The 25,446-nt window shown below is 45.4% G+C and overlaps 1 protein-coding gene across 1 annotated transcript in view; it reads right to left on the reverse strand.

The window, feature by feature from the left end:
- Pkd1l1 (polycystin 1 like 1, transient receptor potential channel interacting) overlaps nucleotides 1–25,446 on the reverse strand; it is a 123,756-nt gene that overhangs the window by 39,510 nt on the left and 58,800 nt on the right. The window contains exons 26-40 of the mRNA XM_060365206.1: nucleotides 24,905–25,097; nucleotides 21,838–21,921; nucleotides 19,411–19,618; nucleotides 17,836–17,942; nucleotides 16,452–16,668; nucleotides 13,981–14,154; nucleotides 13,191–13,310; nucleotides 13,039–13,108; nucleotides 12,766–12,809; nucleotides 11,401–11,557; nucleotides 10,072–10,207; nucleotides 9,008–9,092; nucleotides 8,404–8,580; nucleotides 7,012–7,130; nucleotides 2,249–2,359 (exon numbers count right to left, since the gene is read on the reverse strand). Coding sequence (XP_060221189.1) covers nucleotides 2,249–2,359; nucleotides 7,012–7,130; nucleotides 8,404–8,580; nucleotides 9,008–9,092; nucleotides 10,072–10,207; nucleotides 11,401–11,557; nucleotides 12,766–12,809; nucleotides 13,039–13,108; nucleotides 13,191–13,310; nucleotides 13,981–14,154; nucleotides 16,452–16,668; nucleotides 17,836–17,942; nucleotides 19,411–19,618; nucleotides 21,838–21,921; nucleotides 24,905–25,097 — 2,002 coding nt within the window. The remainder of the gene's footprint in view (nucleotides 1–2,248; nucleotides 2,360–7,011; nucleotides 7,131–8,403; nucleotides 8,581–9,007; nucleotides 9,093–10,071; nucleotides 10,208–11,400; nucleotides 11,558–12,765; nucleotides 12,810–13,038; nucleotides 13,109–13,190; nucleotides 13,311–13,980; nucleotides 14,155–16,451; nucleotides 16,669–17,835; nucleotides 17,943–19,410; nucleotides 19,619–21,837; nucleotides 21,922–24,904; nucleotides 25,098–25,446) is intronic.

Genomic DNA, 25,446 nt, shown 5'->3' on the forward strand with positions numbered 1-25,446 from the left:
TGCTGGGACAACATTGAAGAAACCGTCAAGAGACACTTGCTGTGACCCAGAGTTCCACATCCCCTGCGCAGAGGTGCCCTCCCCTGCTCGTTCCTGGCACCCTGGAGAGCGGGAGGTGACCCAAAGGATCCAAGCATGTCCTGGTCCTGTGTATTTACAGCCATTATATCAAATGGGCCCAGAGCTCCAGTCCATGAGGGGCATTAGTGTCCATCTCAGAAGGGCACTGGGATGGAGCCTGGCTTCTGCCCCACCTCCAGTTACCGGTCCCTTACTTGTGGCTTAGTTGTGTTTGGCTGACTTGGGATTTCCTGAAGACTTTGACTGAGTTCAGAAGCACTCCAAATACAAATTAAATGTGACACCATCTAATCTTAGAGTAAATTTTTTTTTTTCTTTCTGAAGACAGAGATCTAGAATCTCATCTTCCTAACTGTATAGAGGGTGTTGCCCACCCTGGAGCAAAGGACTGCCAGCAACAAGGAACCAAGAGAACACCCCACCCTGCCCTGGATTCCACAGGATTCCCTTCTCCTCAGCTTGCCCCCTCCCTCTGGAATGCTCCAAAACGAAGTCCCTCAGGACTTGTTGATTTTTAGGATTAGGTACTGGGGGGGGGGATGGGTGAGGCACAGAGGGTCCACTTTAAACATTCCATTTTGAACCATGATATGTAAGTACAGCCCTGCCTTGTGACCAGAGCTGCAGGAGGCAATGAGGTATCTCTTCCTTATGGGAAACATAAGGTATCCATGCCCACCTGGGTCAACATTTGAGAGGTTTACCTGAGTGTATCAGGCCCAGGAGCACCTAGTAATTTTACACCTATTATCTCAGCTGGAATATTTCACAGTCAAGAGGCATATGAGAAATGTCAAATAAAAAGGAATTCATGAAATGTGAGATAAAAATAAACTAACCGAATCAGGGTGTTTTTTTGTGTGTGTGTGTTTTGATTTCCATGCCTACAAAATATGCCACACACAGGCTCTTTGTTTTGCTCACAGTGCCCTCTCCTGGCATAATCTAGGCACCTGTTCAGAAGGAAGAACTAAATTGTCAAAGTATAAGGTAATGGTGGCTTTGCAAAATGGGGCACATGAAATACCACGTTGCTCCCTTAGTTAGAGGCACATCAGTAAGAGGTGGGGTTATTGAGCCATGGCAAGTCCCACTACTGGGACTTCCATGCAGTACCTTATTAAAGAGCAATATAATTGTAAGACTAAAGGGAATGACCATTCACTGAAGGTGAATCACCATCTAGCAGGGTGTCAGTGTTCCTCTGTCTTACAGAATCTAAAAATATGTCCTTAAATAAAAAAGACGAAATCGATTTTGCTGCCATCCTCTCCTATCAAACATGTAATAAATATATTTACATAAAACTGAATGAGAATCAAAGGCAACATAGTCATAAAAATGCCACAGAAATGGGTATTAAAATAGTCTCTACAGAAGAGAAAGGAAAGCCTGGAACTTGGGGAGTTGTTATACTTCCTGTCACTAAGAAAGCAGGCAAATAATTCATATCGCCAGAGTCAAAGCGCCTTGAAGAAACTGCTGGGTTGGTAACTTTCACTGACAAAAGAATGCTCTACCAAGTGTATTTACTCATCTCCTTGGGCATCCTCATCTCAGGAGTATCAAGACTCCAAAAGGATACCCACATGTCAGATACCATGGGATAGTACCTCTGTCCTGGACTGTTCGCATGGTCAGTGCTTACTTATGATGGGAGTCTGTTCCAGCTAAAAATAGGAAAAAAACCAAATGAACACTTGAGATGTGGCAGAGAGCTTGGCAGAGAAGTGTGCTTGAAAATTGGGTGTCACAAATCATGAATGGTGACTATAGCCTTTGGTTGAAGAACACTGATGTTTTTCTGCAAAGTAGATGGTGTGACCTTCTTGGTCTGAGAACTTCTTTTGCTATTGACCCTATAGATGAGATGCCAAGTGCCTGCCTAAAGGCAGCAAATGGAGCCCTCCATTAACATGGGCAATTAGGCAGTATTTTCTTGACTTCGTACACAGGTTGTGATGAAGAGCTTTCCCTAAGATGAGCCTTGTACAGGAAGATGGACTGAAGGAGTAGGCAGAGCATCTCTAGGGCTCCTCTTTCTGGAACAAAGGGAAGGAAACTGTTTCTTAAACCCAGAGCTTGACCTTTTCTTTGGGTATGAGTGCAATGACCATGAACTAGTGCAACACCCCCAGATCTGCAAGAGCTCCCCCAAACCTCCTACCTTGTAAACTCCTTCCTGATGGCTTGATTGAGAGAATATTCACCTGGGCATAACCTCCCATATGCTATAAACAAAAGCAGCAGTAGCATGATACTGTGTATGGTAATATCTCTGGGAAGAGAGATTGGAGAGTTACCATCCTTGGATATCTTGTATGCCCACATACCTATTTTTACTTTACTATTCGGGAAGTATTTTAGGGAGCAGGACATCTATGTCCATGCTGGGATGTACTTGTATAAGGCATGCGATAGATTAAACTTGTTTATTCTTTGTTTTTTTGAAAGACCCCTTCCTCATTTTTACTAGTTCTTTGCAACCTTCACACAAAGTACATTGATCATATTCATCTCTTAGCCCAACTCCTTCTAGATCCACCCACTTTCCCTACTCAGTTTTGTGTCTTTGTTTTTCTTTCAACTCATCCAAGTACAATTTGTGCTGCCATTATACTCTGTAATATATGGCCTTCCACTGGAGCTTAGTAGGCCTACTTAGTTTCCCTTAAGGAAAACTGTCTCTCCTTCTCCCACCAGCTCTCAATTGCTAATAGCTCCTTAGCTAGAAATGGGATTTCAACACCTCTGTATTGATTTTGTTCTTTTATGTTATCAACATCAGCGTTCCCAGCCCCACTTTGAAAAGGCAATTCATTTGTCCATTGAATTGTCTTAATGTTTTTTTGTCAATAAAACTGCTTAGGCCTAGTCATTGGCTGTTTCTGGGCTCTCTTTTCTGTTCCATTGATCCAAGTGTGTACATCATTGGTCTGTGACCTACTGTTTCACCCAAAAACCCATAGTGATTTCTGAAGCTCCACAGTATGTATTAGAATTGCACGGTGTCAGCCCTCTAACTTTGTTCTTTTGCAGGGTTGCTTTCATTATTCTAGTTTCTTTGTTTCCCATATTCACTTTGGAAGAGATTGTTGGTATCAGTTTTGTGTAGCCTATGGGATTTGGGTTGTGAGTGTACTAAGTCTGCAGGTCAAATTGGAACACATTGATGGACTGTTCTCTCTAGTTGATACATATGGTATAATCTTCAGTTCTTTTTTTTATCAGAGTTTATGGGTTTGGGCATAAACTTTTATTGCTTGCTTCCATTTTTATTTGAATACTGGGATTTCTTCTGTGCTAGAATAAACAACACTGTACTTTCAAGTTCAAATATTCTTCACTTCAGGAATGTAGGCGTATAACTGCTTTATGCTGTGTGAGTGTATGTGTGCATGCTTTCACACGAGTAGGTGCACATATTGTGTGTGTGTGTGTGTGTAAGCCAGGGGTCAACTTTGAGTGTTGTTTCTCATGAGCTGCCCACCTTATTTTTCAGGTAGGGCTTCTCACTAGAGTCTTTGGCTCACTGATTCTGCTAGGCCAGCTAGACAGGGATCCTCCTGTCTCCACTTGTGCAGTGCTGTGATGTCAAGTGAATGCCTGGATTTTACATGGGTGATGGAGATGAAACTTTGGACTTCATGTTTGCACAGAGAGCTCTTTACAGATGGAGCCCTTCCATGGTTTTCCTTGCTTAGTCTGTTACTGTGGTAGATTCACTGGCCATTTTTCTGCCTAGGTCTCTGTTAATCTATGGCTCCATTTCTTTATAATTACTTTGCAATGCACTTACTGAATAAACTGGTTCTCTGTGCTGCAGACTTGTAGGTTTGTCTTCCCTTGTCATTATTGTGAGTATAGACTACAGGTTACTTTAAGAGAAAAAAAAAATAGAAAGATTCTTATCTCTTTTGGTGTTGAATGCTGTTCAAGTGCAATGCCTACATTCATCCATCTATTTAAGGTTGACAGTTCACATTCTCAGTCTGCCATTTGCTTTCATGAGCCCTGGCTGAAACATCGCTCCAAAGGGAGCTCCCTTCTGCTATTTGCTTCTTAGAGTTAATTAGGGGAGGTGGGATGGGTAATTTCTTTTCCTAATGTTTAAGAAAGCTGCTTTATGATTATTTCACGGTTTGGTGACACTCTAAAATGGCAGCATTAACTATTTTCAGGAGCTTCAGTTCATACAGGTGCTGCCTTTGATTTAATGCCAAGCTGCCCCATCTTTGGAAGAGGACATGGGCTTCTTCCAATGGCTGCTTAGTCCTTGGCGATGGCTGCTTATTCTTATTGCTTTCCTGGTTAGGATGTGATCTGAGCTCACATGAACATTTTCTGTCACAGACCTCAAACCAAGAGCCAGGTTGTTTCTGGTTGTTTTGTGAATGGACACACCTAGAAAAATAGCATTTTTTCTTAAAAAACAAAACACAACAAAACCCCCAACTCTGTTATTTCATCCTTATGCCTTTTAATTCATGTTGAAGACTATAGGATTTTGGTATTTTTGAGCTAGAATCCACATTTCCTTTCTCTCACACTCTAAACAGTTCTTTTCAAGGACAGCAGCAATGACAAAATTAGAAAACCATGTGATTGCTTGTCTGCCCTATCCCACAGCGAGCCATTAATCTGAAGGGTGACCCCAGTGTTCCACGGATGATGCCAGGAGGCACTGCTGTGTCCCTACTGGTTTCAATCTACATTTGAATCTTTCAGGATTGTCTCTTAACTTTCCCGACTGTTCTATGCATTTCTCATGAAGATTACACCACAGCATCTTGTCTTTTGCTGTGCTGAACAGTCTGGTGTTACACCTTACCTGGCCTTTGTAAGTCAGGACAACAACTCTTGATGCTTAATTTTATTATTGGCTACTTTACTCAATTCCCTTACTGCCAGTGATTTATTTTATTTTATTTTTGTGAGATTTTCCAAGGATTTCATCAATGACAGCTTCAAAGAGAGTTAGCCTTGTCCCCTTCTGAACCTGCTGTGTCTGGCTGTGTTCTCGGGTATCTACCTTGGTGTGGACTCTGCCTGAAGCTCTCTTAAGGTTTTGTCCTGAGGGAAGGGGATGGTTTTCTCAGCTTTGCTCTGCTCAGCTCACCAAGCTCTGTGGGCATCAGCTACCCAGTGTTCCAGGCATTACATGCACCTGTGAATTGGGGGTGCCCAGTCCCTGGTAACTGACTCCACAGGAGCTCCTGATGCCCCTGTTCTCAGATGTTCAGACGCCTGCATGTCCTACACTGTCCAGAGTGCAGTGCTCAGGGTACTGGGTCTACAGTGCTTACTGTTCCTGTGTGATTTCGAGGTATAAGCGTGTGTATGTGTGTGTGTGTGTGTGTGTGTGTGTGTGTATGTGTGTGTTTTATTTAGGCCTGTAATACATGTTTTGGTGGGTTTGATGTGGGTAATTTAACTACTCTGGTTTTATGAGGAGACTGAACAAGTTTAAAAGTTTTTGTCAGAGCCTTGGCTTCCTAGAATTTTTTTTTTCCACTCACTTTGAATGTGGCATCGTAATAATGTCATGGCCCTCTGCTTTGGAAAAGATCTGTTTCAAGACGTGCTCTTTATTAAGGGAGCTAGCCATGTGTGGGTGATGAAGAAGGATTTTTAAGAAAGATGACTAACTAGAGGTGATATTACACACTTCAACATCATTGTAGGAAAAATATTTGGACCTTCTACATTCTTGAGAGACTCAAGAAGTCTGGAATATAGAATTCAGAACTGGGAGACAAGCACTGACTGGAAGGTTCCTCCCAGGAACTGCCATTAATGCCCTCAGGGAATGGGTACTGCTGATAGAAAGAACCATGGCTGAAGTCCAATTTGGAGAGCTTTGTCTCAGTATCACAGCTACTAAATTGCATGTTCTATCTAACATTTTGAAATGGAGTTTGTGTTGATCTGTGTAAACTGTAATGTTGAGTTCTTTTAAATACCGGTCCCTGGGCTCAGTCAGCGTCTACGAAGACGTGCAACATTTGCTTCTTGGGTTTTCATAGTCCTGTGCATCCAAGTGGATGAGCAGAATACCACATCTAGAACTGAGCAGTATGGTGTAAGGGGATTCAATGTGATGCATTTGAGTCTGCACGGCTGGGGAAGCTGAGGTGCAGAGCTCTGGGCCACTGATTGCAGCAGGTGGCAAAACAATTCCTTTGTCCCGTTCAGTGTCTGTGTCCTGTGTGCTCTGGCACAGCTGAGACACGGGAAAGGCTTTTCTCAAGTGCAGCTTGTGATCCCTGTTGTTCCCTCTAAAGAGAACAGGGCCAAAGAAAGCCCATTGTCAGAGTGCAGGGAATCTTATAAAAAAAAAGCGCGGGGGGGGGGCAGTGTAGAAAGACCTGGAAAAGTCTGAAACTCCACAAGGAGAGCAACAGAACCAAAAAATCTGTGCCCAGTGTTCTTTTCTGAGACTGATACTCCAACCAAGGAACATTCATGGAGATAAGCTAGAACCCCTGCACAGATGTAGCCCGTGGCAGCTCAGTCTCCAAATGGGCTTCCTACTAAGGGGAATAGAGGCTGTCTCTGAACTCAGTGGTTGGCTCTTTGATCACCTCCCTCTGAGCGTGTGTGTGTGTGTGTGTGTGTGTGTGTGTGTGTGTGTGTGTGTTTGGGGTTGTGGGGGGGTATCAGCCTTACCAGGCCACAGAGGAAGACTGTGAAAAACAGTCCTGATGAGACCTGATAGGCTAGGGTCAGATGGAAGGGGAGGAGGACCTCCCCTATCAGTGGACTGTGGCAGGGGCAAGGGAGGAGATGAGGGAGAAAGAGAGGGTAAGATTGGGAGGGGCAAAGGGTGGGGGCTACAGCTGGGATACAAAGTGAATAAATTGTAATAAATAAAAATTATTTTAAAAATAATAAAAAGAGAAAGCCTATTGTATTCCAGCCTGCACCCACCTCAGGGCTGCCTGCAGACACCTCTCTCTCCTCAGTCTCTCCCTGGTCACTCTAAACTTGGCCCTAGATGGTGGCTGAGCCCAGCGCAGGTGGCGTTCTCGTTTTCGGGCAGCTAAGACCTGTGAGAGGGAGAGAGAGAGAGAGCACCATGATACTGGGGTCAGCACTGGAGAGAGGGGGCCTTTTCGTGTCCTTGCCGACCCGAGAGCTGTCATCACTGCTCTCTGTATTGCATTCAGGGGACAAAGAGGGACTTTGTGCAGTTAACACACACTGTGTTGTTGGGGAGGCAAGGGGAGATGGAGCAGACACGCTTGAAAACTCTGCTCATGTCCCAGGCCAGCTCCTTTGGCAAGGATTGCATCTGGGCTGTTAGAAAGCATCCCTTCACATGAGAGGCGTGTTCGCTGCGGTCCAATCACAGGGGCAACTCCTTCAGTATTTGCATAGCAGTTCCTGCTAGAGACCTTCAAAGACTGATTTTAAGCAGTTTGTTTTAGCATGAAACGACCTTTGTTTGCCTTGTGTAATAAAAGCATCATCACTTCCATGTTGTAGCTACATGTGTTTATTTGCAGGGTAGTTAAGAGCAAACTCATGGGAAATGGTCCCCCATTCGTTTCTCACTCTTCTGCTTACCCATTCTAGGCACATTCAGGGAGAAACCCTTGGGCCCTCAGTCCTTCCTCCCAGAGCTTCTGGGCTTCTGAGAAATACAGAGCAAGGTCTGTAAAGTAAACCCTGGAGGTTGGGTTGTGGTTCAGATATGCCTTGTGTCCTGAGGACTGTGCTCTGTGGCCGGGTGCCTGGGGGACTCAGCAGGTGCAGCATCACACCTTCACAGCAACAGCAGGCACAGGTTGGGAGAGTCAAGGCTGAATGGCACTCAGTTGCTCAAAAGCCTCTCAGTACTGAGATCAGACAGGCTGGCAAGGAAGCTCGCTGATTGCCCCAGGGCTGGATCCAGCTGCTGGTGCCGACAGAGGACGGGCACCCTGGAGGAAGGGAGGGAAGCTGGGAGCCTGCAGGTGTGTGGAGAGTAGAGCAGTGCAGTTTCTCAGAAGCTATGGTGTTGAAGGAGTCAAAGAAGGCATGAAACAGGCCTACACTTGGGATGCAGAGACGGCTAATGTCTGTGTGGAAGGGAAGGAGAGAGGGAAGCTATACGTTTTCGGTGCATGCATTGAAGAGCAAATATTTAGAAGTTCTCTGAAACTGTGGCCAGAAATTATATTTTTCGTTAGCCTCTACTTTTTCAGATGCACTCATTTCCTTGTGGCTCTGATTTCACTGGGTTTGGGGTAAAGGTAAGGAAAGAAGCATAAGCAATTCTTCATGGAGAGAACAGAGCAATTCTGGGCCCCTTCTCCCCACACCCTGCTTCCTGCTCACCCTTTCAGCCTCCTCAGTACTGTCAGGACTATAGGAGCTTAGAGAAAGAGGAATGTGGGTTCTGGAACGCTCTTCCAGTTCCAAGTCCAGATCCTTCATTGCATCTCGTAAAGCCTCCTTAAAAAACTGGCTGTCATGTTTCCTTCTCCACGCAAAGGCCAGTGCTGCCAAACAGATCTGGAAGAGAGGTGCCAACAGCACAGGTGTCTGTTTGTGTCCCTGCCACACAGAGCCACCTGGCTGGTTATGCACTGCCAGTTGACTGCATCTCACCTCAAAATAGATACCATAAGCCATTACCCCAAGATCCCCAGCACCTAGCCACCAGGGGTGGCCTTCACCAAGAGATTTACTTGGGGCCTCTAGGAAACAGATTCATAAACTGAAAATAGAGGCAAAGTGGTTCATCTCTTTTGGGAATTTTAAAGATAAGAATTCTGAGTGCCAGCTTACCCCAGGGCTCGACTCCCAGATTTTCTTATCACATCTAAATCAAAGTATAAAGAGAAGGCTCGCCCTACCAAAAAACTGCAGTAGCCACTGGTCCTGCTCCTCCCTTGTCCCTTGTTGACGAAGGCACCTCCACCCCAGGGGAGCGTCTTACCATGAGTGGCTGGGTGATGAATGCACAGCAGACCAGAGAGAGAGACAGCAGGTGCAGCCACCACATACACTGCGCTGGTACAAACCTGCCCAGAAGAGGGGTCTGTCACCACCTTCCTGGGAGTGACCCATGAAGCTACCCATGAAGACAGAGCTACAGTCAGAGGACAATGAAGCCTTTCCTGCTGGGAGACAGGTGGTGTGCTTGAGGAGGGACTGTGGGATGGGTGCCAGGTCTGTTGACACATCCAAGCAGAGTCCTTCCCTTATGAGGGAACACCAACCTCCCTGAAACTTCCCAGCTCTAAGAGTAAGAGAGCCTGAACTGAAGACAGGTCAGAGCACAGGAGCCAGGAAATGTCGGTGGTGGTGCTGTGCAGACTCTGTGTTTCACCCCCAGGCCTCTGGATTAAGCACTCCCAGTGTCCCTCTTTTACAAATAAGCAAACTGAGGTATGTAGAAACTTCTAGTACCTGTCCTGTTCTCACACAATGGTCAGGATTGTAGTTGAGAAAAGAGACAATTTCAGAAAGAAAGGGCCTTGGGTGGCTACCCTCCTTATGGGTTAGGAACATGGTGTGGGCTTCTCCAGAGCCACAAGGGATGGCTTTCCAGTCTCTGGTGGTAACCCATACAGGAATCAGATGAAGAGAGGCACATAGGAAGGACTGGTTAGGATCTATGATGTATGCATGATAGCCCAACTCAACAGTACTTTTTTTTTTTTTTTCAGTAATACCAGACAAAAAATGGTTGACTTTGGCCAGCATCAGGGATTTTCCTCTTAGTGCCAGAATGCCTCCATCTTTGGTGCCTCCCCCCAAGCTTCTTGTTTGGTACCCAGGACTCTGTCTAGATAGAGCCTCTTCTGTTGAAGACCTGGCAATGCCAAGTGACCCATTGGGGTTTGCATATCACTATATTCACCTTCAGACGGGATGAAATAAGGGAGAAAATAGTGACATTGGTGACTACACATGAGTTCCCTGAAACACACGCGTCTCTTCACAGAGCCTAGACATCTATCCAGCACCTGAGGATATCTAAAAACCTCAACTACTCACCTATAGCCTAGGAATCCTGTCCCCAAACCACAGGCCAGGGAAGCAGACCCACAGATGGTCCAGGCCACAGAGCTTGGCCATAGCAGAAAGACCCTTGACTGCTGGGGCCCAACTCCTTCAAAACCACTGCTGGGAGCTAAGGAAGAGCAAGATGGAGACCATCAGGTTAGCAGACCTTGGTTGTGTCACAGAGTACCAGGCATATGGTCACACATTATCTGAGTTCTAGCTGTAAGGACCATCCAGAGAGGACAATAACCTTTGAATCAGTGGGTTAAGTAAAGCATCTAGCCCACCCCATGTGGGTGGGCCTCATTCAATCAGTTAGTTGAAAGTCTGAATAAAACAAATGGGCAAATAGGAAATTCCTCTTGTTTGCTGAGCATCTTTGAACTAGGATATTGTTCTTTGCCTGAAGAGTTGGGGGTGGGGGTAGCAGAGAGAAATGAGGAATGTAGGGCTGGCTGATAGAGCTGGGTCATCTTGAATTGTAATTTCTCTGCATACTCCGCAGTGAACTTCTCCCTTCTGAGTTCTGGCTTTGCAGCCCACCTTTCTACCCAGCGTATCTAGCCCGGAGTCTTGAGACAGCCTGCCAATACTGGTGCTGCCACTATAAGCTTGTCTAGTGGAGTACACATTTACACATAGACATGACCTTTTCCCTTCTCTCCTCATGTGTACTGTAGGGCACGCACAGCTTTGGTCAGCTGAGCACATAGACTTTGCTGACCATTGTCTACATAGCTCTGCCCATCTTCTGCCTAAAGACTGTTGACCACACATCTTGTGGCCTCAGAGCCCTGAAGTTATACATTGATGCTCCTGTCCTCCATTCCTGCTAAGCCAGGTTCTGTAGGCCCTTCAATTCCCAGTGATCAAACCTGATGACGTCAGTTCCTGGGACCCAAGTTCCAGTGGGAGTCACCCTGACTTCACTGGCACAGCCTTCCCTATTATCTCCTCTCTTCTTCTGGCTGGGTGAGCACTTGCCATAATTTGAAGCTGGAGCTATTTACTCTATTTTGCATAGAAAAAAAAAGTGGAGCTTTGGCTTTCGGCACATTTAAAGTGTAGGGTCACCATACTGACTTTTAAAATGATTGGATTGACCTTTTAAACCAGATCCATTAGGATTGAACTGAAGCCAGATGTTATGGTTTTAGATAGATGTGGTTGTACCCATGCTTGGATTTCAGAGGAGACCAGAATGCTTAGTGTCATTTGGACCAAGTACATTCTGCTTGCTCTGGTTCTCTAGGTAGTCACAGACCACTGTTTTATTAGCAGGAGCAGGGGTTACACAATACAGCTGTAGGGTAATGTTACCTTGAGAACTGGGAGGATAGTGGCCGCTCTTCTCTCTCCAAGCCAGCTCTTTATGCCTGCAGGCCTCCGACAGAAAGGGTGAGCAGACCACACCACTCCTACTGGCTGTCATCCTCCATGCTTGGTCAGTCCCAGAGAGAATGTCTGACGTAGGATGCTGAAATTGCCAAATCAATGCCTGTTTTCCTGATGTGTCTGAAACACTAGTGACCATTGCAGCAAACTCTGAGGACAGGCATGGTCAGATGGGGGCCTGGTCAAGCATGGGCCTCAGGTGGCTTTACGAGAATGTCATTTTCTGCTTCTGGGCCAGTTCCTTTGTACCTAACCTCCAATTCCCTCTTCATACCACAGGGCCAATGCTAGTGGCCTCCTGGCAGCTCTAGTCAGTCAAGTTGATAGACTGTAAAACCCACCAGAGGAAGAAAGGTTGGAGGGTGAGGTCTAGTGCTTAGGGGTGAGTTCATAGGGCATGCTGAGCAAATGGGGCCTGAGGGCACCTTGCTTAGAACAGGGGCTCTGAGCTGTGGAGCAGCTTAAGCCACTGCCTGGAAAGTGTGGGAATCAGGGAAGCCCACACTGATGTACCACCACAGAGAACAACCTCCTAAGGTCCCCAGTAACCCAAGGGCAGCAGCACACAGATTCCAAAAGCAAAATCCCAGTGCAGTGCAACCACAATGATAACATTAGAAACTATCCCTTACTTGCATAGAGTTCTAGGTCCATAGGGACCTGGCCCCTCCAAGCCCTGTCTGCAGCCAGGCAGCCCCACAGCCTCTCCTCCTGATCTTCCAAAAGGCCCACCAGAATCTCACTGGGCCTTTCCACAGGACTTTCCAGATGCTGCTGTGTGCCCTTCTGTAGCCCTATCTAGCTGTGACCCCTCCCTTTCACCTGTGAAATGGCCTACGCTCTTTGGAGGATGAGCCTTAGCTATTCACTAGATCCAAATATGGCCAGGCCACAGCCACAGGAAGATGCTACAGAAACCTAGTTTTAGCATCTGTGGTAGTTTGAATGAACATGGCCCCATAGGCTCACAGGGAGTGACACTATTGGGAGGTATGGTCTTTTTGGAGTAGGTGTGGTTTTTGGAGGAAGTGTGTCAATAGGGGTGAGCTTTGAGGTCTTGGAAGCTCAAGCCAGGCCTAGTGTGTCTCACTCTCTTCCTGCTGTCTGTAGATCCAGATGTAAAACTCTCAGCTACCTCTCCAGCACCATGTCTGCCTGCATGACCCCATGCTTCCTGCCATGGCAATAATGGACTAAACCTCTGAACTGTAAGCCAGTCCCAATTAAACCGTAACTAAGAAACCTTAACCTTATGCTGTAGAACTAGCATCTGCTTGTCATGTCACTTACCTGGGAGGGCTGCCTCGAATTTGGTCTCTCACTGGGATCAGGAGCTGATTGGAAGAGAAAAAAAGGCAAATGTATGACTCTGAACTAGGGGCAGCTGTGGGCCTACTGGGGATGTTGTCTCCACCAGAGTGAGCCTGAGAGATGAGGCAGGGCTGAAAGGAGGACTTTTGATGTCTCCATCCTCATATGAAAGCAGGGCATATACAGCCTACTTCAGAGACTGGCCTCTAAGGACCAGGCACCAGCACAGCTTCTGTTTTCAGTTCACCGTACCCTGAGATGCCTCTGTCTTCACTCCTCTGAGAGGCCATTGTGGCACAGCCCGTAGATGCCCTCTGGCTTCCTGTGAAGTAAAGAGGTTGGTTGGCACTGGCACTCCACATTGGGGTTCTTCTCAGGAGCACAGAGCCACACAGCTGAAGTACCTTGCTGAACCTGAAGAGCAGTGACAGGAGCTGTGCAACTGGACAGGCCAGGAGGGTGCACAGGAGAGCCAGACTGAAGGATTCCGGAGTGATATCAGTAGGACCCACATTCAGGAGGTGCTGCAACAATTCAGTTACATGCAGTTATGGTCCATGAGTCCAACCCACAGAATTCCAAGTGTATCCATTATGAGTATGGATCCTGTTTGGTTAGAGCTCTTTATCCCAGAAGCCTTGCCTCCACCATGGGGGTTGAACGAGACAAAATGTGCTTTTCCTCCTAGACACATCCTTGTGAACAGACCAAATGCTCCCTGAGCACCCACAAGACCTGTGCTCAGCTGTCTAAGTCCTACAGTCCCTCCCACTCAAGGTGCCAAGAGCTTCAGTATTCCCCCAGCAGAGGAGGCGATGACAACCTGGATCAGACCACTAGAGGTTCCCAGGGAAGCCGAGCCCCCCAGAGAGCACAGCTCCTCTCCTTATCACTTGATGATATTTCTTCATCATCGGCTGTTTACAAGTTCAACCAACATATTTTTATATTTACAAATTCTGTGTATCTTTAAGTGTGATTCTATCTGCCGCCACATAAAGGCCCGTTGAGGACTTGTAGACCCTCCCGGCCTGTGATTCCAGCCCTATTCCTACTGGTCCACTTGGCACACTGCTAGAGTGCTCCCTCTAGCTTAAGCCCTTCTCCAGGAGCTCTGAGTTTTGCTTGCTAAAAGAAGAATAATCTGCATGACGAAAATAAGTAAGCTACTGTGGGAAAATTGCTGCCTCCCACCTGTTCATGGCCTGTCACAGCGACCAGGGCAGTGAGGCACGAGTAGACACACAGCAGGCAGAAGGACACAGCAAGCCGCTGTGTGTGCAGGTAGCTGCTGGAGGCAGGTTGGCTGAACAGTGAGAACCAGATGTGGAAATCCTCCAGGTACTCTGTGAACTTTGAATAGAAAAGCTGAAACAGAAACGACGAGTTTTTTGGTTTGTTTGTTTGTTTTTTCAGACACAGACACACGAGAGCAGAGTAAAATAAGAATAAGACTCCAAAGTTTCTTGGCTTTTTCTCTTGGCTGAAAGCTGGGCATTTCCTGGCTACTGGGTTGGTGCAGGTGGATGCCTCTCATGGTAACTTGGTCTGCCTCCTTCCTTCCCTCCCTACCACCTCTGCAGCAGCATCTCCCTGGATCACACTTTCATCACTGAGACTCTGACCCAGTCCAACCTCCTGCTGATGCTTTTGCAGTTTTTGTACCAACTCTAGTTTTCTGCTTCTTTCATGCTAGCTTACATAGACCTCCTCTCTTGGCCTTACCACCATGTCTTTCCTTTCTGATCCCAAAAGGCTTTCTAAATATCCCTTTTCTCGGCACTTTCCACAGAAACACAGTGACATTTTAGCAGGTACCAGCCTGGGGTGCACTGAGAGCTGAGACCGAGCTGTTTTCTTCTCAGCAGCCTTACACAGTCTACTGCTCAGCAGGTGAATAGTGGAATTTCACTGACTTTTAAAATTTTCATGCAACTTAAATATTTTTGGTGTTAACGCATTCTAGAAAAGAACTATTTATGAACAGAATTGATATTATAAATATAATCATGATAATCAACAAATACCAGCAGCAAACAGGTTTAATAGACTGATGATATACTGTTTACATGTAAATTCCCAGGCAACCATTGATTCCGGGGACCCAGCCATATGGGCTCATAGATGACTAAATTAGTAAAATTAGGTTTCTCACCTATGGTTCTCAAGCACAATAACTGGAGAAGCAACCATGGAGATTATTACCCAAGGGATGCTGCAGTTAAGTAGGACTATTCATTTAAAGTCCTGAAATTTTTCTATGTACTATGGCTGTTTGGAAACTATTGTTTCAAATCCATATCAGCTATGTTTTGTACTAAATTGGCAGTGCCAGGTACTCCTCACTACAGCAACGATGGAAAGAACAAGACCCAGTGCCCAGGAAATGCCAGGTTAATAAGATAGCTCAGAGGGTATCTTGCTTGCTGCCCAGCCTGATGATCTGAGTCCAATCCCCAGAAGCCACGCGGCGGACAGAGAGAACCAATTCCTCTACACCTGGACTGTGACATGTGTGCACACAAGGGTACAAGGCAAAGAAATAAAAGAGTTATGAAAATTCAAAAAGGAAGTCTTTCTTCAGAAAACACAAGTCTCGAAGAAGTATTTCTTGGGACATTCACTTCCATGGAAATAAATGAAGGAAAACGATGGCTGTGTAATAGGCTACCTCAGCAAATAGCAGTGCACGGGGCCATTGTATGGCCTTTAAGTTATTTAAGCAAAGTTCAGGAAGAGATTTATTCTAAAACACTGAATATAAAGCGTGAAGGTTTACAAATGGGCCGATGCCCATCCGCAGGGAGGAAATGTGAATATTCAGAGAACAAAACTTCCTACTTGCTCCTTGAGATCATGGACAGTTTTGTCACCGATTCGCACTTATCTACCGTCTGACACTGCAGTCATGACATGTCTGTAATCTCTGCCAATGGAATTGTTTATGGCACGTGAGTTAACAACAAATCTTTAACGTGGATCCTCTTGGAAACTGCAGATCGCCAGCAGCCAGAAGCTCTTGAAGCTTATTATTGATGCAGATCAGAGAAGAACTGCATCCCTGTAAGGACTGCTAAGTGGTAAAGGCGGTAATGCTTGCTGGCTGCATTGCTGATTCAGGCATCTCTGGGGGATGGCGCTCTGCAGTTAATCTCCTTTGAACTGAAATGCCCCCTCCTGGAGGAGAAGGGTGGTGCTCAGACACAGGGAGCTCAGGAAACAAGAGATATCACAAAGGTCCTCTCAAAGTTAGAAAAACAGCAAATGCTTGCTAGGGAGAGGATTTACTGGTGGGGCTGCCGGCAAGCTGCAAAGAGCTGCAGGATTGCCGCTTTAGTGAGTCACCACCCAAGCTGGGTGTAATTTTTGGTGCTGTGGCTTCTGTGGAGTCACCCACATCCTTGCAAGTAACCCATAAAGCAACTGGCTGACCAAAACAGATTTGGATGGAGCCATTTCTTTGGTGTGTTGTTGTCAGTCCCTATCTGGGTGAATAGACTTTTGTTCACGTTCTTTCCCAGAGAAGTCACTCAACTGGGTATCCTGACAGTTAACAATTTAACTTTGGAAAAGTTCAAGTCATGACTTTAGAAAGAGAAACAGAAATGGGCATCAAATAATACCGGCGATTCTGGTATGTCACAGGTTCGCTGCATAGGGCCTACCTTGTAGAAACCAAGACCATGGCTCAGGCGGAAGAGCTCTCTCTGCACACTGCTGTCACCTATGCTCAGAGCCAGCCAGCACTGAGCAGAGAAGAACCAAGCTTGTCCTGAGCGTAGCTCCTTTACCATCACGTGGCTGATGAACCAGCTTGGGGAAGGCCCACTGCTGTCATGCCAGAGGTGGATCTTCTGGAGCGGACCCAGTTGGTTAGCAGTGCTAATGACACAGAAAAATGTCTTATCAGGGATTTGTATTTTGTGCCTGTAAAAACCTCACCAACTCTAACATGGCCCTTAGGGATGGTGGGTTCCAATGGGCATTGTGATTGGTAGGGACACACAGGTCTTCAGGATCCACTGTAATGCCCCCTTTATTATCACTGCACTTATCGTGATTTCCGTTATCAAGCACAAATAAAAAACACCAATGGAAAATCCTAGAAATAAGTAATTCCTAAGTTTTGAACTTTCATCATACTGTGTTGTTACAGCAATTTTTTTCCACTTTATTATTACTGGCAGATAATCTTGTGTTGCACTTCAGTAGTAACTCATGATTTATCTTTGGCTTGGATGTCAAAGAACAATCAAATGGGTCCAGGGTCCAGTGCTCTCTGCTGATTCTGGGATCCACTGTGCAGCCTGGAACATACATCTTGAAAAGGGAAGGGCTATTACTTCCTTAAAGCAAGTGGCTTAGGTTTCCATCTGTATGTGTCTGATGTGAGTTAGTCTCAAGTTGATCTTTACTGTCTTCATAAAAACATGCTCCAAAATAATAACTATTTTAATAAATTATTGACAATAAATATTATATATAAATTATAATATTTTTATTAGAAAAACTGACCAACACTTTCATGTTTTCTAAGAATGTCAGGTACTTAACTTCTACGCTGATAAATCATCTCTCTTCCCTGTGACATTGAAAAAACAAAACAAAACTCTTATTCTAATACACAAGCTTAGTAAGCCTCCATTTCTTTTCTGCCTTCATCCCCTTGCCACCATGTAAGCAATCTATGTTAGTCTATCCCAAGGAATGGAAATATTTCATGTTAGGCATGCTTGCAGTTCTAGCCCCAGACAGCAGAGGCAGGAGGTTAGTTGCAAGTCCAAGGCCAGCCTGGTCTACATGGTGAATTTTAGACCTGCTATGGCTACATAGTGAGACCCTGCCTTGAAAAAGCAAAAGCAAAACCAGAGCCTTCCTAAAATTTTAAGTATGAGAACCAGTGATCATTACTCTTTTTATGCTTCATCATCAAACTTGAGCTTAGGCGTGATGTTCAGAAAGCCAATGTTCTTTATATAGTGACTCTGCGATACCCCATTCTGACCAGCCCCTTTTCCCAAAGCATGTGCTTAAAGTAGTCAGGACTACCTCAGTATAAAGGTGTGCCTGGAATTCCTTCCAAATAAGTGCTTCTCTGGACAGCAGAGTTCTTTGGTTTCTGAGACTCCATTTTTACCATGTAAAACAATGAAAACCTTAAAACAGACAAAGACACGAAAGCTGAGGATGCATCACCGAGGGTATGGGGTGTTTCCTTGCCTCATCCCAGCTCCCTACTGGCAGGTCCCAGCACTGAGCCCAGGGGCTGTGGGGGCCTGCATGGCTTGCAGAGTCCTCACAGACCAGGGCTGACATCCTTCGGCTCCTTGACTAGCCAGTTCTTCACAGACTTTTTCTGGAATAGTGAGATTCCCTGTGGGATTCCTCTGCACTTGTCTTCCTCAGTGGGGCAGAAGAACTCCATGGAGGGCAGTATCTCCTACCCTGGGGCATAGTGGCCAGACATTGGAGGAGGCCTCAGGACACAGGAGTGTTGCACCAGGGCTGGTGGATGGGATACCCATGTCCACAGGGAGCAATCTGGGGAAGCACACTGGTCTATGCTTGTCATTCTTCCTGGTATCTGTCGCACAGAAATCTTCAGCTTTGGTGTGGTTTAATTTTAATCTTTCATTTAAAAATATTAATCTCTTGTCTTTGAAATCCTGTCCTCATCCAAAGTAATTGTTTTCTTTGGGTAGTTACTGAACTTTTTTTTTTAAAGTATCTTTCTTCTTTTAGACTTCTGTAATTATTATTTTTGTATGTGTATCTAATGTCAATTAAAGGTTTTATATTGCTTCCTTTTGCAAGGTTGTGGCTGCTTGGAGACATTTGACTGAATATCCTCTCTGGCCTACAAGACCTTGGCACACACCTGGGTCATTTCTAGGTATCTAGCTGTCCTGTCAGTCTACTGACCAACCCCATAAGACTCTGCCCTGTGATGGCTCTTGCCTGGTTTTCTGGTGGAGTGTCACCCCTGTTCTCATTCAGACTGTTAGGGCTATCCTTAGCCTCCACTGAGCTAGTATTCCCTTCCACATGAACTTTAGAATCAAGCATTCCTGTTCCACAAGACAACTTTCTGAAATTACAGTTGATTTCCTTAGCTTTAATCTCGTTCTCTCTTAGCTTCTTTCTTTCTTTTTTCTTCTGTAGTAAATTGGATAGTGTGGTGGCTGGATATGGTGGCATGCCTTCAACACCAACCCGTGGAAAGAAGGGGCAGGTGTATTTCTGTGTTCGAGGCCAGCCTGGTCTACATAGCACATTTCAGGCCAGCTGGGGTTACATAATGTTAAATCAGAGGAGTACAACACAGTTCTCAAAATCTCGGAGACCCATTCAGAAGAAAACCAACTCTGAAACTGTTTTCCACTGTGAAGGCAGTAAGGGGGAAGGAGAGTCCAGGGGCCAGGAGGTGAGGCTCCTGCCCTTTGCCCTTACAAATATGCAGGAGGACAGGGGAAAGGTAGATAAACATCACACCCAAAATTACAACGGGACAGTGGTCACAGGTGATTGACAGGGCAGCCAGACCATCTCCTTGTCACTTCTTGTGCCTATCAGGCCACCCACCTCTTAGACCTCATGAAAGGCCTTGCTAGGAGCTCATGTTACCTTTGAGGTAAATTTGGCAGGTGACCGGAAGCCAGTGTCAATGACGACTGCATACAGCTGGTGGCCAGGTTGGATATCTTCTTCCAGAAAAATACAAGCAGGTTTCTTTTTCTCATGACAATCTACACATCTGCTTTTACTCACCAAAAATCCATAAAGGACCAAGAAAAACACACTGAAAATACCAGGAAGCAAGTTGCGAGGGTGACTGTTAACAAAGGAAGAGAAATTAAGGGAATTCCTCACCGGAACTGGCACTCAGGAAGATGTATTAGCTCTTCACAGCTCTCAGTGGTCTTCATGGACAGGTTTTCCAAATAGCTCATACTGGTTGAAAGCGCAGAGCTGCCTGTGGCCCATGCCAGGTACCTCACAGCCTATACCAAAGCCTCAGGGGGCCTGTGATGATCCAGCTAGGAGTGGCAGAAAGCTGCACCCTGCCAGGCCCAAGACTGGGAAACTGACAACCAGTGCCAGGGCCGAGGTTATGGCTCAGTGGTAGAGTACTGGCCTAGCTCTGGGTTTAATTCTTAATGTGAATGAAAGCAAAAATGGAAGAGGAGAATCAAAGAAAGAAGAATTCCAGTCATGCTTCATAATACTGATGCGCCATTCAGTTCTCCTGCCGCCTACTAGCAGGGCAAGACAGGAGGAGCTCGAGATGTCGCAGTGCGCCTCTTCTACATACCCCTGTCCCCACGAATGAGGCCTCTTGCTGTCTACCTGCAGCTTACCTGGTCCCCGCTACTGATGCACCAGTTCTGCCTGGGAGAGCAAGTGCCCAGCCCCCTCCTCTTGGCAGGCCCACAGAGACTCACACAAGTCCTTCCAGCTGGGACTTTAACATACCTGGGCTTGAGCTTTATGGGTATTTGATAATACTGCAGAAGGCTCATGCTGTGTGGGAATGCTACCTTCCCAGATTCCTGCCTCGTTATCCTGACTCCATCTAGGGACTGGGATAGTCTCTTGTTCCCCGGTGTCCTTCTTCCAAACCAGAACCAGAACCCCATCACACTTGCTCTCAGTCACACTCCATGACCCCACGGCCTCCCGGTTCCAGACCGTCCATATTCCTCCTTTACTTCCTGGATCCTCTCAGATGTCACCAGTTCTTCTGGCCACCATTTTCTGTCTGTAGTAGGCCCCTTTCGGCCCATTCCTCCTTATTTACCCAGAAAGAATAACGTAGAAACCAGGACTGGAACTACTGCACTCCAAGCCCTGAGAACTGGTTGGCTGGAAACCTTCCCTGGGGTAGCATCGGTTGTTAGTAACTAATGATTTATTTGCCGTCCATGATGGTTGAAATGAAAATGGCTCCCATTGGTTCATAAGGAGTGGCACTTTTAGGAGGTGTAGCCTTGTTGGAGTAAGTGTGGCATTGTTGGAGTAAATGGGTTACTGGGGTTGGGCTTTGAGATTTCAAATGCTCAAGCCAGGCCCAGTGTTGCTCTCTCTTCCCGCTGCCTATAAATCTGGATATAGAACTCTCAGCTGCCTCTCCAGCACCTATGTGCCTGTGTGCTGCCATGCTTCCCATCATAACAATGATGGACTAAACCTCTCAACCGTAAGCCAGCCCTGTCTAAAAGTTTTCCTTTATACGAGTTGCCATGGTCATGGTGTCACTTTACAGCAATAAAACCCTCCTAAGATATTCCTGTTCAGGCCCACCAACTAATCTTCTGAGCACCATGCAGAAGTGAAGCAGAGTCTCATATTCTACCAGTATCAGGGCAAAGAATGTTCAAAGCAGCTTACTCTCAATGCACTCACTTCCCGAGCTCTACATCTAGTTGTTTGTTATGAAGCAGTGGCTGTGAATACATGGTAATTTTTAAACTTCTCATTTGAAATAGGGTAGAGGTTGTTATTGGAAATGAGACTAAGATAGTCTGTTTAAACAAGACAAGCAAACTGAGGGTCATCTTTTTCATTGCTGTAGATAGTAATTTAATCAGTAATAATGGCACCTGACCTTTCAGATAGCCTGTCATTGCTAAGCCTGCTGTGACAGCTATAGTAAATACTATTTTTTAAGACACAAAGTTGCCTCTTCTTTATCATCTTGCAGAGAGTTTCTGCATGTTCTTCCTTGGTGCCCTTGGCTCTTGAGGAAGGAGTACTATATGGTAGAGAACAAAGGATTGTTTTCATGAATAATATACTTCAGTCTACCCTGAAATATAGCTGAACTTAAAAGTAAGAAAGTCATTGGCTTCTGATTGTTCATGAGGCTCCTGCCAATGGATGTAAAGTATAAACAGTAATAAAACACATAAGACAAACATTCCTAATCTCTGTGCTCCAGAAAACAAACACGTTACATAAGTGTTTAAGTATGAACTGAGTGGCCCGTGGGCATCTCTTAAGCACTCACTGGAACACATGAAATTAAGTTCTGCTTTGGAGAATGGAACTCACCTCCGAAACTCAGAAATGCTGCTCACTTCAAAGGTGGCATTCAGTTTTCTTCTTAGGACAGAGAAAGGCGCGAGGCGATGGTAGCTAGAACAGGAAAGCAGATCAGAGTAACAAAGTGGGGTGGTACCCGTGTCTGTGAGGGGACAGTGAGAAGCTGGAAAAAAAGAAGTGCCACTCATTCCGATGTTATGACCTAGACCAGTCTGCATGTCTTCCTGTGTGACTCTCAGATGTATGACAGAGCCTCCAGCCTGGGTTCTGGGAGTCAGCTCTCCAAGGAGGCTGTCCTGAAATATCAGGCATCAGGGTACACTGCCACCTATAGGCAGACCCACTACAGCACAACCCTGCAGGAGACTCAGGTTAGAGACTCCCTGTGGACCGACCTTTGCTGAAGCACCTGTCCTGCCTGGCCTTATAGATACCCCATCACTGCTAAGCCTGCATGACAGCTACTGTAACTACTATTATTGTAAGATGTAAAATTGCCTCTTCTTTATTGTCCTGCAGATAGTTTCTGCATGCTCTTCCTTTTTACCCCTGGCTCTTGGGGAAGGAGTACTATGCAGGAGAGAACAAAGGATTGTTTTCATGTATAATTTAACAGCATATAACACTGGAACACTGAAATATTACCAGTAACTTTCCATGGCTTCACATTATTACAAAGGGCTAGCATAAAGCCATAGTAATAAAAACAACATGGTGTTGGTACATGCATACACACACACACACACACACACACACACACACACACACGACATGGAAACCAATGTGCTGAAACAGAGAATCTAGATATAAGTCCATAACTCCAGCCAGTTGATGTGTGACAAAGATGCCAAGAGTGCACATTGAAGGAAAAACAGCACCATCAATAAATGGTGCTGGGAAAACTGAACACTTACAGGTAGAAAAATGGAACTAGGTACATATCTCCCTCCATGGAAACTCAGCCCTAGAGTATTAAATATTTAAATGTAACAGTGAGATTCTGAAACCAATAGAAAAAAAGCTAGAGAGTATTCTGATACTCTCTAGATACAGGTGTATGTAATGGCTTTTTCAAGAGCTGACCATTTACTACTGACTTGCCAGGTAATACATACCTGCTGATGCAACAATGGCAGGACTGCTTTGGAGTAACCAATAGCTTTCTGATTGGATTTTAGGCTTCCTACATTGTGTGTAACACATGCCTGGTATTGTAAAGCTAGTAAAAAGTGTATGTCTGGAGATATTATAGGCCCTAGAGAGGAGTGTACTACTGATATTTGCTAAATAGAGTAGTCAAACTGCCTTCTAAATATGCATGTTTATAGACATAGATTAGTGTTGCTTTCAAGCTTGGTCAGAGAAGCATGCGATTACAGTAAGTTAAGACAGTGAGTGTGTTAATGCAGAAGGTCAGAACACATTAAAATGCAGCAAAAGTGACTGCTGGGTGCTCAGCCGTAAACACATTTATATGACCTTAAGAACCAAAAGAAAAACAAAACCAACCAACCAACCAACAAACAAATAAACAAAACCCCAAACATTGTGAAGATAAAGAGGAGCCAGACAATGCCTAGGAACATTCTGAAATGTCATCTTCTGCATATGACATGGCCAATGCAATCAGGAACACACAGCAGCTGTGGCTACTTGCCTAAAACTTCAAGGAAACAGTGTCTTCCAGACACTTACAAACTCACAGAGACTGTGGCAACATGCACAAGATCTACACAAGTTCAAGCCAGATAGGGTTCCAGTCCTGAGATATCCCTAAGCAAGACAGCTGATAACCTCTTGCAAAGGAAAAAAAAATCCGCTTTATTCAGTGGAGTTTCATTGGGTATATAAACCACACTTTGGGGTAGGCCTTGTTCCTCACAATAGATGGCCCAAACAAAATGAACTCAATGGTATTTTTGTTATATTTTGTTGTCTTTGTTTGGTCATTTTTTAATCTCACTGATCTTTTGTGCACATAATATGGTTTTCAATTGTGTATGTCCATGCATACTTTTTTTTTCTGTTTATTTTATTCTGTTTTTTTTTTTTTTTTTTACTTGCATGCTTGTTTTCTAACGAGAAAGAAGGTCTGAAATTGGGTGGGTAGGGAGGTGGGGGAAGTTGTGGGAAGAGATGGGAAGGACAAATCCCAATCAGAATATATTGTGTGAATTTTTAATTAAAAAAAGAAGCCCTCATACACAGAAATGAATGACGTAGAAGTAGGAGAGGAACCAGAAGTGAGAGGTGTATAAGCAAGGGTAATGTGGGACTAACATGATGAGATGCTTTATGAATGAATGACAACTATCCAACAAATCCAAAGCAACGTACGGCTGAAAAGATCACCAGTTAGACAATCTGAACATGTTTGACTCCTAACAGGTGAACACAACATGCAACTCCATGTGGCCTCATTGCTCTTGAGAGAGAGAAAAAAAAAAGACCGTTTCTATACTAATAATTATTGAGTTTCAACCCCATTGAGAAGCGCATCACAAATGAATGGACCAAGTGATCGTAAGATTGTTAAGTCCTAGGTGATAAATAGTGTTCACTTTAGTGATATGACTGAGATATCCCGAAATGGCCAAGAAGGCTGCTTGTGTCCATGCAGCAACTTCTCTTCCCAAGTGCAGTTACCTTTCAGGCCACGCCCTTGGGCAGGGAATTCCTGTGCACACAGGAGGACGGAATGACAGGGATTATACAGGTAGAGAATCCACCTGCTGACTACAAAGTACACAGTCGCAGGATGCAAGTACATGTATGGTAAGATGTCTGATGGACTTGCTGTGCCATCTCTCAGTGGGCACCAACTGGCAACGTGCCAGTCATTACAGGTGGCTCAGGCAGGAGGCCCAGCAGACAGCAGTTCCTTTCCTCGGGAATCATAAAACTGACATACGGACAGATGTAGCACACACATTCTGTTAGGCTAGCATCAATCAAGATTGTTCACCTTCTAGGAAAGGACACCACCCACAGAAGGCTCCAGGGATGGACGCAAACACAGACTAAAAGGGGGTCAGTTGTTAAAACTCGCAGGCTCCTTGCTGTAGTGTACTCATACCTGCAGTTGACTTTTTCAGGAGACGTTCCTGGCTGTGGGCAGGGACCTTCGGACCTCCACTCTCTCTTGTCCCAAAACACACACTGGATCCATTGGAAATAGACCGTGTAGTTTACTGCCCCAGCAAGATACTTGTTTGGAGGCCTCCTGTCATAATCAGCATCTAAGAGAGACAAATATCCCACAGTGGCTCCTAGAAAAGAGGGAGGACGCATCAGTAAAACATGTGGAATGTGCAAGGGGCATATCCCACCCCAATGCAAGTGGAAGGGCAGATGGGGACAGAGAGACAAAGTGCAAGGGATGTGTCAGATTCTGGCCATGTCCACTTTGGGGAGTTTAGGGAAATTAACCACACTCGGGCTTTTATTTGTGAGAAACAGAGTGCCTGAGAGGAAAAATGTTTCCAGTGCCACCATGTTCCAAGTCCTTCCTGACATCCCAAAGGGATCGTCTTCACCCCAGCAAAGACAGAGACAGTTCAAGCTCCACCTTACCTACCATTTAAGCCGTGTCTGCTTCTCAGACCATCAGCCACTCTG

The sequence above is a fragment of the Meriones unguiculatus genome, chromosome 12 (genome assembly GCF_030254825.1).
Source record: "Meriones unguiculatus strain TT.TT164.6M chromosome 12, Bangor_MerUng_6.1, whole genome shotgun sequence".
Lineage (NCBI taxonomy): Eukaryota > Metazoa > Chordata > Mammalia > Rodentia > Muridae > Meriones > Meriones unguiculatus.